The sequence below is a fragment of the Cebidichthys violaceus genome, unplaced genomic scaffold (genome assembly GCF_023349555.1).
Source record: "Cebidichthys violaceus isolate CVI_PGR_0920_01 unplaced genomic scaffold, fCebVio1.0.p SCAF_1, whole genome shotgun sequence".
In the NCBI taxonomy this organism is placed as follows: domain Eukaryota; kingdom Metazoa; phylum Chordata; class Actinopteri; order Perciformes; family Stichaeidae; genus Cebidichthys; species Cebidichthys violaceus.
In genome coordinates this window covers 1,529,932-1,542,942 of record NW_027176262.1, presented here as the reverse complement: position 1 = coordinate 1,542,942, position 13,011 = coordinate 1,529,932, and the positions used below count along the sequence as shown (strand labels likewise).

Genomic DNA, 13,011 nt, shown 5'->3' with positions numbered 1-13,011 from the left:
GAAGATTAATCGTGACAAACAATGAACATAAAAACATAAAAAATCACCACCTGCCTCTTCTGTTTTAACACATTATTATTATGATCTAAAATCCAGTAACTCACCAGGAGGACCTTCCTCTTCCTGCAGGCTTGTGTTTCGACAGGTCTGCTGTGCTCCATTCATATTTCAAATGTAAACATTTCAATTTGAATCTTAACTACTGATCTACAGGATGGAACTCACAGCAGGGTCACCTCCCACAACCAGTGTGTGTGCTCCAGGAAGTCGATTGCACTAATAACTACAACATGAAGGAAATAAGTGAAATAAAACATAAAGCCTGAAATACAAAGTAAATAATGATGAAGTGTTCGTCTAATGTGGTCCATTGAGAGTCTCTGTTCTTCATTGAATATGGAAGTTAAATAATAAAGAAATAAGGTTTACAAATGTTTTCCTGACTGAATATTCATCGGTACTTGTTTTAAATTGTTCACAAGTCCTCAAGGATCACATGAAACGGTCCTAAAATAAGTTTCTTCTGTTTTGTGACTGAAGGGAAACAGAAGATCCTCAGATTCACCTAAACACGACTGCAGGCTTTCATTTGGAAGTTCAAGACTTCATGAATCAGTTTCACTGACTCTGTTAAAATAAAGCAGCTCGCTCTACCACACCTCTTCCTCCAGGTCCTCAGAGGCCCCGAAGGTCCTCAGAGGCCCCGACGGTCCTCAGAGACCCGGACGGTCCTCAGAGACCCGAAAAGGTTCAGAATAAATCCACTGTGGTCCAAGTGGTGACAGTTTTGCTTCAGATTTAGTTCAGATTTAAGTCGTCATCACTGGGTTCCTCACAAACAGCCAATCACATTCTTCATATGATTCTGGATTATTACATAAAACAAACGTTTCTGATTCTTCCAGGTTTAGTTCATTAAGATCTTCTTCACTAATGAACTGAGGTATTCTGAGGTAAGAAGCTGACGTTAGTCTATAAAGGAACTACGACGTTCGTTGACGTCGCCATCTTGTTTTCTAGTCGTCGCCGTCTTTTGTTTCTTTAGACATTTTAAGGCGACCAAACTGTTCTTCAAAGCGATTGATAAACAGGGTCATTGTGTAGCTGACGTAGAAACAGATTAATAACAGTAACACACTAAAGTTCATCTGGAAACACACAACTAAACAGAGAGAAGGACGTAGAGTTTTATTGTATTTGTACTCGTTTACAGTATTTGCAGCGTAGTTCAAACCAAACAGATGAATAGAAATGTTGTGTCGCGTCACTCTTCACCTCCTGAGGCCATGGAATATTCAGAATATGAAAATAAGGTTTTAACAAACAGAAGATTCATTCAAAGAGAAGAACGTACATGAAGCCCGACAGACGCACTTCATCTCACGTTAACGTCTGGACACGTTCAATGAACCGATGAATACAGACGACAGGAACAACGAGTCTCTCTTTTGTTTTTTAATATCTGTTTAATAAACTTCATTCAGAAGAGAAAACCTCTCAACCCGTCCTCGACCGCAGAGCGACATTTCTACGTCAACGCAATCGCACAATAACAACGAGCCGGATGAGCGTCGGCTGGTGGACCGTCCATAATAAATACCCAGAAACATCTATTTTGTGTCGTTTCCCTCTTAATGAAACGTGAATTTAGTTCCCCTAGTAAGCAGTGATGCAGCGCTAATGTCTGGGGCTTTTATTTTGAAAGGGAACGGAAGGAGTAACAGCATACGCTCACGTTTCCCATTTTAATAAACACAAAGTACCTTGTGTCTCTGAGCACCAGAGTCCCTTTAGAAAACCTCTCAGTCCTGGTTCTGGTTCTCCCGCTGCCTCCCTTCCCTCCAGAGGGTCCAGCAATACGTCCTGGGTCTCCAGCAGAGAGGAGAAGCTCTGCTCCTGGAGGAGGAGGATCTGGGTCTGTCCACGGTGGACCAGGTCTCTGCTGGAGTCTGAGCTGAAGGAGGTTCTGGTGAACCTGCATGAGTTCATCTGGATTCACCAGAATCCGACGAGCATTAAGTACTGCGGTTTCAAGAGGTCGTGGTCTCGTGTTCTGGTCTCTTTTGTAGGAACGTGATGATGGAAAATGTTTCTCTGGACGATTGAAACCTGACTGAGAATTAAAGTGTGAACCATCGTCTTTAAAAAACACCTGATGTCAGACGGACACATTAACATCTCCATGAAAGACTCCAAGACAAAGTTCAAAACATGCAACTTCTTCTTCTTCTTCTTCTGCTGCTTTGAGTCCGTCCATCAGGAGACTTTATTTCCAACATTCACAACAACAACAGTCACTCATAAGCTGCACATCTGCACGTCTTCAAAGCACCTGAGATAACGAGCATAAACTCTGCATGCTGTTCATGTTCACAACATCTGGAAGAAAGGTTTATCAATAAATACTAAATACAACAGGAAGAGCTTCTCTTCATGCTCAGCTCCTCTGAAGCTACCGGGTGATTGTCCATACTGCGTCCTGAAGACCCGATGTGTTGGTCTGTGCAAGAGAGCAGCTCTGATGTGACGCAACACTTGTGTTATTGTCACGGTAACAAATGTGAACTTTGCGTGTTTCCGTAAACTGCTTGTGAGCGAATGAACTCTGCTACAGGTCTGTTTGGTCAGAAGGAGGCGCTAGAGGTCACGCATGGCTGTGATCTGCCACAAAAAACAGAGTAGAAGAAGAAGTAGAGCCACCTAAAGTTTAACGGGGTCCAGAAAGAGAGAATTTCCTCGTCAAACATCACAGCAACGTCTAACCTGTTCTATGATTTATGTATTTATGTATTGATGTCAACAACTGAATAAATAAAGTTAATTTGAATATTTATTATTATAGTTTTCAAATTGAACTGGATGAATTATAAATAAAACATAATCTAATAATGATCCGGTGTTTCAGAGAGAAGCTCTCCCACACAGACTAACGTCTCCCTCATTCATTCATTCATTCATTCATTCATTCATAAGAACAACAAGGAAGCGGTGAGATTCTCTAAACCCTCGGTTCACCGACCAATCAGCAGCCGGAGCTCCTCAGCTCCAGACGGGAAGCTTCCTCAGACCGTCACTGAAAGGGTCCAGTACTTTGGGGTTGGGGGGGGCGTGGGGGTCTCACCGGTCTGAACCTGGTTCCTGCGGCCCAGTACGTGATCGGGTTGAGCTCAGTCATTCCTGCAGAAGCGTCTCCCTCCAGTCGAAGGAGTGGTTCGGTCCGTGCGTGAGGGGGAGGATGGGAGGGTCCACCAGCTGCCAGACCCCCGTGTCTCCCTGCTCCTCACAGGAGCAGAAGCCCAGGTAGGGGATCTGAGGACCAGGAGGAGGGATCAGGATTTAGTTTGGCACATTCGTTCATCCAGAACATTTAAGTCCTAGCATACAGAAATGAGGGGGGGGGGGGGGGCTTAGGAAACCAGATGGGGGTGATGAGGATGGACAGGACACTGGGACCTTTAATGATCCAGACGGTCTCAGAAGTGAACCGACCTTTCGGACCACTTGGATGAAGTCCTTGGCGCTCTGGGGGCCGCGGCCCTGCAGCTGCCTGGTGCAGGCCTCTAAGGACGACGCGTGAGCTACAATCAGCACGTTGTTTCCTTACGGAGAGAGGAGAGAGGAGAGAGGAGAGAGGAGAGAGGAGAGAGGGAGCAGCATCAGCGGTGGAACAACACAGTGAAACAACAACCTCCTCCTCCTCCTCCAGGAGGTGCTGGAGCGTCTCTCACCAGAGGTCCTGCAGGCCGACAGGATGTCTTTGGTCACCTGGTAGCTCCGGCTCATGTAGCTCTCGTAGGGCTCGGACACCGTGAGCTTATTCACCGGGATCAGAGGTCTGCGTGGAGCAAGAAATGGAGGCGGAGCTTTGTTTTCAGAGGAAAAAGATCACAAGATACGCAAAACCACAACGAGGAGGACCAGCTGCAGCAGCAGCGGGACGACGGTGATCGGTTTTACAGGTGTGTTGGTCACCTGTATGTTGTGTCCACGCTGAAGTGGGCTGCAGCCAGGTCAGCGGGGGGTATCCACGCCGGCAGAGAGTTCCCAGAAACCCACTTGGTCCACTCGAAAAGCCCCGGTTCCACTCGCACCTTCAGCTTGCCGTCCTGCTGCAGACCTGATTTACAGGAAGCATTAGAGCTCACCGCGAGAGTCCACGACATGAATGGAGGAGACTCTTTGGTACCTTTCAGGATGTTCTGCGCCGTCTGAACACATCGCAGAGACGGAGAACAGTACACGGAGTCGATGGCGGCGCTGCTCTCCAACAGGGCCTCGCCTGAAAACACACACATTAACACACACTTCACGTCTCTGACGGGATGTCTGCAGTCCTTCTGACTCCAGGACACGTACCCACTAGTCGAGCCTGCGTGGATCCGAACACGGTGATGGGGGCGTCCATGTCGTAGTCCCTCTGCCCCCCCCACAGCGGCAGACCGGGAGGCATGTTGAGATTGGAGCGAACATAGCGACCTGCAGACGGACAGAAGCCGTGAGGCGGATCATTCACAGTAGAGCGAGGAGGGGGAGGAGGAGGAGGGGGAGGAGGAGGAGGAGGAGGGGGAGGACGCTCACCTTTACTGTCGGAGCAGAGGGAGAGCCAGTGTTTGCCGAAGACCACGTCCATCCTCTCACCGTGCCGACACACAAACAGAGTCCGCTTGGGCTGCCGAGAGTGACCGGCGCTGATCCGCAGGACCTGCTAGATACAAAGAGACATCGATTGTTATTTGACCCAGACCCAGATCCTCCAGCAGAGACCGGCCCACCGTGGACAGACCCGGATCCACCAGCAGAGACCTGGTCCACCGTGGACAGATCCAGATCTGGAGCTCTGGAGGGAGAAGGAGAGCTCAGCTCCCGGCAGCAGCAGCAGCGTCTCCTCCTCCTCCTCCAGGAGCAGAGCTTCTCCTCTCTGCTGGAGACCCAGGACGTATTGCTGGACCCGCTGGAGGGAAGGGAGGCAACGGGAGAACCAGAACCAGGACTGAGAGGGTCAGACTGTCAGACCCTGCTGCAGTAAAATGAGAGGTTTTCTAAAGGGACTCTGGTGCTCAGAGACACTACAGCTTTAGTCCACAGGGACCAACAGAACCAACACTAAGTTAAAGTTCCACCTAGTAGCTTTAAAAAACTTATTTTTCAAAGACACAATATTACATAAATTTCATAACATCAACCTGCATCGGATGACAAATAAGACTGAGGGTGGGCGTGTCTCCAGGACTGGAGCTGTCGAGGCGCCGGCTGTCCAGCAGCCCGTCAAACATCCCTCTGTCCTTGCTGGTCTTGTCACTGGGCCCACAGCTGAAGAAGGAATGGGAGCTGTGGGACACAACGAGAACCAGATCATGTATTTGAAAATCATGGTTTGTAACAGCAAATATAAATATCCTTGTGTGTGCAAAAACAAACTGTGAAATAAGCCGCTTGCGATCCCACTCACCCGTGGAAGACCCAGGTGTCCGACTCGTCGGCGAGGCTCACGTAGTTCTCCGGCAGCAGGCCCGACAGCCCCGAGGCCAGCGAGGTCCCGTAGACCCAGCCCTCGCTGGTGCTGCTCTGGTCCACCGGAGACATGAAGACAAAGTCGCCGGGGACCAGCTCCAGCTCGTCCTCGTTCTGAGGCGCGTAGGGGTACATCACCCGCAGGGTCTGCAGACGCACGGAGATTAATGGTTGATGAGACGTCTGTGACTATTAGAACATCGTGAGTGTGAATATCAAACACCTCGTGGTTTGCAAAGCGAATGTCCCGGGAGAACAGGACCGCCAGCCAATCGCAGCCCAGCTTGACTTCGATGCCCTTTGCCAGTTTCTCCAGCGACGGGAGGTGATTGGTGGGGAAGTTGTAGGCCAGAGTTACGTGAAGCTGCTTCTTGTGAGGCTCCACATGGACCTCTGGAGACGAGGATAGTAGTGATACATGTGGAAAGAAGTAGTGAGAAATGGGAGATATTGATCATCTGGACTCGTTGACATATTTACAACCAATTTCCTTTACAAAATACGCTTCTTTTATCTCCACAGGAAATAACACCCAACATGACCTCCATCCTGCCACCAGCCGGTCAACACATTACAGTGAATGCATTATGACGCCACACAGTGATAAAGAGAGAAGACATGCAGCACCCGGGGGGGCATTGTGGGTAAACGGTTCGTGGTTCCTACCCGCCTTCCTGGCTGCCTCTGTGGCGAAGTCGGCCGCAAACAGCTTGAGGACGTCGGCCACCTGCTCCTCCACGAAGAGGCCGATGAAGTTGGAGGACGTGTAGAGCTCCAGAGGCAGCGGGCTGGGGAACCGACCCCGCCAGGCCTGGACGGAGGCCTGGAGGGCCTCACACAGGGCTTCTACCTGGTGGTCTGCACACTGTGGAAACAAGACTACTCAGTTAGGTTGAGATGACTAAACTACTCAGTTAGGTTGAGATGACTAAACTACTTAGTTAGGTTCAGACAACTAAACTACTTAGTTAAGTTTAGACAACTAAACTACTCAGTTAGGTTGAGATGACTAAACTACTTAGTTAAGTTTAGACAACTAAACTACTTAGTTAGGTTCAGACAACTAAACTACTTAGTTAAGTTTAGACAACTAAACTACTCAGTTAGGTTGAGATGACTAAACTACTTAGTTAAGTTTAGACAACTAAACTACTTAGTTAGGTTCAGACGACCAAACTACTTAGTTAGGTTCAGACAACTAAACTACTTAGTTAGGTTTAAACAACTAAACTACTCAGGTTGAGACAACTTAACTACTTAGTTAGGTTGAGACAACTAAACTACTTAGTTAGGTTGAGACAACTAAACTACTTAGTTAAGTTTAGACAACTAAACTACTCAGTTAGGTTAAGATAACTAAACTACTCAGTTAGGTTAAGATAACTAAACTACTTAGTTAGATTCAGACAACTAAACTACTTAGGTTGAGACAACTAAACTACTTAGTTAGATTTAAACAACTAAACTACTTAGTTTGATTTAAACAACTAAACTACTTAGTTAGATTCAGACAACTAAACTACTTAGGTTGAAACAACTAAACTACTTAGTTAAGTGGCAGCTCAGACGACCTTTAACCGTAAACCGTCATCGAGGTGAACGGCTCTAACTCACCATGAAGAACTGGCAGAGGGTGATGTGGGGGAAGATGTTGTGGGCTTTGTTCTTGCCACAAGTGACCCGGCTCTGCTGCCAGAAGTGCGAGAGCTGGTTCTGAAGAGGTCCGCTGGGTCGCAGGTAGAGGACGAACTCTCTGGGCAGAGGGTCGTCCAGGAACGGGTCGTCCACGTGGGAGAAGAGCCTGGAACCAGGACAGACCTGATTCACATCCTGCCTTTCATCTCTCTTTGTACAGATATATAGACAACATATACAGATATACAGTATATACAGTATATATATATACAGATATATATTTTTTTATAGAGATAAGGACACGTTATCACAAGCTCAAAAGATGAAAAACAAACCAATCTGTAAACAACAATCCAATAAAAACAAATAAACACATGAAAAACAATACAGGAGAAAAGAAAAAGATATATATAAATATATATAAATAAATATAATTCTTGATTTTTGTTTACTAGTTGGTTAGTGTTTCTGCTTATTTTATGTTCTTCTTTTTTTGCTTTGAATCATACTAGCTTAGTATTTTGTGTGTCTTTGTTTCTGTTTGTTGTGTTTCCCATGATTAAGGTCCGTTGTGTAAACCTGATGCTTCTTCACCTTTCCTGTCAGATTTCTTAAATATTATTTTTTTAACTATCTGGATTTTATAAAATCTGATGTGTGTGCAAAAAAAATAAAATAATGATGTTGCACAGTTTTAATGAAATTCTGCCGAAATATAACCTTCACAGCCCTGAATGCAGATGATTTTGTCTGTAGAGCACAGCTCACTGATGTGGACACATTCTAGTATACGGAGTGTTTACCAGCCTCCTACAGCAGGGGGCAGCACAACACACATGTTCTCATACATGAACTCACCAGTCACATGCTGCTTGAACACTGCGACCTCCTGTTGACACCAGAGCCTTCAGTCTGTAACAGAGCACAACAGAATCCACTGAAGTCCTTCAAACACTCTCTCCTACAGAAAGGACTGTGACGAGGACTCTCACTGATCTTCTCTGGACAGGAGTTTGTTTGCAGCAGCAGATGGTGACCAGAAGAAGGACCGTTTGAGATCCACGGAACACTCCGTCAACACTTCAGAGGTACGAGACGAGGCCTCCCAAGGAAAGATGGAAGGCTTTAAGTTACAGAACAGAGCTGAGTCGGGAGAAGGAGAGCTGGTGAAGTATTCATATTATTCAGACTGAACGTCGTCACAATGTCAGGAGGAAATGCATTTCAATCCCTCGTTCTCTAAAGCTGGCGGGATAGTCATTGTTAAAATGTTTGTATTGAGCTTCTACATCTAAACATTTGTTGAAGTCAGACGGAACATTCAGCGTGAAGGTCTCGTTCTGCTCAGCTACAGCTGGAGGCTGGAGGCCCATCAGATAGTTCACGTCACAAACACAGAGCGCTAATTAGCCGACGCTCAGGAGGAGATAAGAGCTCGTATCTGTGGGGAGGAAGCAGCCTCCTCAGCATCCTGTGGGACCACGGGACGCCTTAATGACTGCAGGCTCTCACAGCGTCAGGATGTGGTTATTGCAGGTCGTTGAAGGTGGCTGCACATATGATTCAAATAATAATGATCTGCTTTAACTGTGTGTTTTATTTGTTTTCATTAAGACACACGATGCTGATGTGAAGAAACCTTTTCAACCCCAAAATAGAGTGATTGAAACGCATGTCTTCTTCAAACGATCCCCCAGAAATACACCGTTTATCACAGCCAGGGGCAGTAAAAACAGACAGGATCTTCAACGTTCTGATGGTCCTCGAACACATCATGGCTGATGAACGCTTCTATCAGGAAAAAGCAGACAAATCAAAGCTCAAAATTGTGATATTTCGTCAAACATATTTTATTCTACGTCTCGTTAAAAATGACGCTCCAAATAAATCGTTTACTTTAATCAGATTCTGTAAAAAAACAGTAAATTCTGAGTTCCTCAACGCAACTATGAAGCCATGATAGATTATCCTGAGACCAACAGTCACGAGAGAGAGAGAGAGAGAGAGAACCAGAAAGAAGGAAGAGAGAGAGCGACAAGCTGAAGGTAGCTGGTAGAGGAAAGACCAAAACCACCTGAACCCAACAAACAGTGAATATGAACATAAAGAAACTAACACCTGGGTCACATATAGAGTCAATGACCATCTGATATGTGACTGAAGGGCTTTCACAACCACGAGAAAAGAACTGAGAAGGAGAAGTAGGTCCTGTGATGCACATGTCATTCATTTTGTCACTATATTAGTCATTGTAGAGATTCTCTAAAATCTTATTTAAATATGTGTATACAGCAAATACGTGGAATTCGCGCGAGTTTAAATTTTTCCGAAACTCTCCTCCTGTCATCACTGACGTCTTGATATTAACATAGGTATATAGGTTATAACTATGTGTATAAATGTATGTGTATAGACCATATACTGTCTATGGTACAACAAAATGATAACTAAGCTGCCGTATTGACGTCTGTATGAAGACGCTACAACGTTAGCGTAGCCTAGCGCCGATCGACCCAAACTCCATTCAGAAAACAAGCGTTTTAAAAGTTGTTTGCTCGCCGTCTCGCAAATAGACTTTGACAAAGAATGAATTCAGACCTTTTACAGATCGTCATCATTACGTCGTCGTTATTTCAGCTTCATTTTTTACCTGTTTAGCTTAAACTAGCTAGTTAGCTACAGCTGATCTGTCTAAGATAACTAAGTTTATAAGATTTAGATGACGTGATGGAGTCAGAATGAGCCAATGCACCGAAGAGAAGAACATATTTTGACTTTAGGTAATCATTAGAGTATTTGTCATTGTAAATATATCATCTCATATGGTTGTCAGCACATCAAACCGTGATCACAGCTGATAACAGCTCCTATTGAAACCCTACAAATCCCTCGGAGGCTTCACCAAACTACAGAGATGTTGATCACGGCACAAGAGGCTGTTGGCCAACTTTCAACACGTTCGCAAGAAAAACGTCCATCAACGAGACTCTTCTGACGTCTGCGGCTCGAGTTCACGACAACACTTTCAGAAACATCAACATCGAGGCAGAAGGCATCGCTCAGCAAGATAAACACTCGACTGACTCTGAAGGACTTCTGGGAAGAAGCTCAACAAACAGATGAGTCACAGCGAGGTATTTGTGGCACGGCTCCCGTTACGTCTGTTGTAAAGCAAAACACCACATTCCACGGGAAAGACCCTCGCATGTGGTGGCGGCCGTGTCAAAGCAGCATGAAAATCATCCAAAAATAAAACATAAATCACACGGGAATGGCTGAAGAAGCAGAAATGTACAGTTTTGGACCAGCTAAGTCCAAAAACAAGAGCTTGAACAAGCAACTCCTGCTTGAAAAGCAAACGAATGTTGCTGAGCTGAAGTGAAACGAGCCAAAACTCAGCAAGAACTACTGTAATTAGTCTAAATGAGACTCTAAATCTGCATAACTTGCCTCAGTAAACAAATCAACAAAAGGATCAACAGTGCAATACAACACATTTTGTGGTTCTTGGTCAAAATACAGACTTTTACTACTTAGTGGGGATCAAGCTTCAAAACTTTGAATCCTACAATTCCCATAATGCAACTCAACAGAGATGGGAAAGCATGTTTCCTTTAAACGATCACAGCTAGAAGCTTTAAAAACTGTCACAAACGTTAGATCATCTTTCCGACGGTCCTTGAACACAACATGTGTGACGAGACAACTTTTTAATTTGTATTATTAATGATTGATTTCATCGTAACTGTGTTATTCTGCACTAAAGACATGTCCTCTCTACTGCTACTCATGATGGTTCTGTTTCCATAGAGGAGCAGGACTTTTATTTTGAAATGAAAAAGGAGACCACAGAGAGTAAAATGTGACGGGAGCGAAAAAACAACCTGAAAGTGCTTTGAGTTCAGAGGGTTGAAGTTACCTGTTTCTGAATCACAACTAAAAAAACCACAACAGGAGCAAAAAAAACAAACATATGTGTTTGGATTCAACCCACACTTCCTGTTTCTGCTTGTTGCCTGTCAGGGTTTCCATGGCTGTGGGTTGTTGTTTCATAAGGCGAGTTGAGTCAAACATGACGATTAGAGGCCAGCGGGGACGCCAGGACGATCCCATGTAAAAACAGAGAGGAGCTGTTTTTAGGAACAAACTCATTTCAGTTTGAATCATGAAAGAAATGCGAGCCCCATCTGTTCAGAGAGCTGCCTCGCTAAAGCCTCAAAGGCCCGATGCTCACCACTCCCTCAGCCTCCAAGATGACTTTCAACCTTCAGCGCTGAGCTCACGATTGATGCAGCTGAGCCGAAGTCAACGGCTCGAAGCGGTCGCAGCGTAAAATAAAGCTGTCAACAGAAAACGTCTTATCCTCTTTTACTCTGGTTTGCGTCTCTTAAAGAGCCGGCATATTTCAATAAGGCGTTTTTTTTGGAAAAGCCACCAGTGTCTTCTGCTGCGTTTCTATTTCTACATTTCTAGTTTGTTGGAAGACCAGTGGTCACATCCAGTTTACAGCCACAAATTATGGACCAGAAACACCAGAAACCGACGAACATACAGGAAGCATCAACTAGTCCTGAATATCGTCTCAACAAGGTGGGCTAACCACAGAAACAGAATAAAAGTAAAGCAGACATTGAACTGGTTTCCGTGGTCATTTGATTAAAACAAAATAAAATGGCAATTAGTGTCAGTTGCAATAGTTATAACACACGTCAGTGAGGCCGCAAAATGTGTGTCGCAGCTCCCCGAGATGATTGGCTCGTTAGCTAGGTTGCTAGTTAGCTTGTCCTTCTCCGGAAGCAACAGGGAGTGAGGAGGAGGGACTTAGCGCTGCCACTGACCACCAGCATTCCGCTCATTTTTGTGTAGCCAGTGTAGCATTAAAGCATGGTGGAATTAGCAAGGTAGCTAAATAGTCTGCTGTTTGCTAGTTCGGTAGTTAGCCAGTTAGCTTGTTCTTCTCCAGAGTGGCGGGGAGAGAGGCAGAGGGACCGTTAGCGCTAGCTGGCCGTTCGGGTAATTTGTTGAAACCAGTGTAGTATTAAAGCAAGCTAACTAGCCAGCTTCACACTAGTCAGCTAGCTAGTCTGCTAATTGCACCATTTTTGTATGTTATAGGGGCAATTTTTAAGCAAAAACTCATTGGTTTTACTTTATTTATTTTTTTGTTTCTTTTAAATATATCTGGAGTTTTGTGCTCTTTCAAAACACGCAATCTGAATACGTCACGATGGAATCTGTGAAATTGTGATGGCATTTTCTGACATTTTGTAAACCAAAACGATTAATCCACAAAAATAATTGGTAGATTAATAGATAATAAAAATAGTTGTATCCCTGTATATCAAAATATTGGCTCCATGCATTTGTCAAATTCTGGTGTTTGCCGCTCCCTGAATCCCCACGATAGAACGGCTGCTCTACAGCTGAGAATACAGAACAGTGTGGGTTGACTGAATGGACTTTGTCGGAAAACGTCCCTCAGTGATGATTTTTCCTCATCAGTAATGAAAAATAGAGAAAAAACCTCCGTCAAACTAAACACCGGCTGTTGAGTGCTGCGCTGCTTGTCCTCAGCTTCACTCTGAGGTCACCTTTTGTCACCTAGATAACACATCCAGTCATTCTAATCTTCTTCAAAGCATTTTATTGTGAGAAATCCACCGTCTCTTCCTCGCCCACAGAGACGTGAAACCAAGTTTTCCAACTGTAGAGAGAGAGAGATCCTCTGTTAACTCGACTCTCAGAGAGAGACAGGAAGAGAAACAGACAAGGCAGCGAGCAACACGCCAACGCAACGCAACACAACACCGCTCAGAACCTGCACATCATGCAGCAACGTGAAGCTGCTTCATGTCCTCTTCCAGG

At 45.1% G+C, this 13,011-nt stretch overlaps 1 protein-coding gene across 1 annotated transcript in view; it reads right to left on the bottom strand.

Annotated features, from left to right (window-relative positions):
* Window positions 1–1,182: 1,182 nt before the first annotated feature.
* Window positions 1,183–13,011, bottom strand: part of ubash3bb (ubiquitin associated and SH3 domain containing Bb) — a 28,654-nt gene continuing 16,825 nt past the window's right edge. The window contains exons 2-14 of the mRNA XM_068705510.1: window positions 8,005–8,058; window positions 7,126–7,312; window positions 6,178–6,376; window positions 5,735–5,904; window positions 5,450–5,658; window positions 5,184–5,328; window positions 4,579–4,705; window positions 4,357–4,476; window positions 4,187–4,279; window positions 3,973–4,117; window positions 3,729–3,835; window positions 3,490–3,599; window positions 1,183–3,309 (exon numbers count right to left, since the gene is read on the bottom strand). Of these exons, the coding sequence (XP_068561611.1) occupies window positions 3,172–3,309; window positions 3,490–3,599; window positions 3,729–3,835; window positions 3,973–4,117; window positions 4,187–4,279; window positions 4,357–4,476; window positions 4,579–4,705; window positions 5,184–5,328; window positions 5,450–5,658; window positions 5,735–5,904; window positions 6,178–6,376; window positions 7,126–7,312; window positions 8,005–8,058 (1,804 nt within the window). The 3' untranslated portion in view covers window positions 1,183–3,171. The remainder of the gene's footprint in view (window positions 3,310–3,489; window positions 3,600–3,728; window positions 3,836–3,972; window positions 4,118–4,186; window positions 4,280–4,356; window positions 4,477–4,578; window positions 4,706–5,183; window positions 5,329–5,449; window positions 5,659–5,734; window positions 5,905–6,177; window positions 6,377–7,125; window positions 7,313–8,004; window positions 8,059–13,011) is intronic.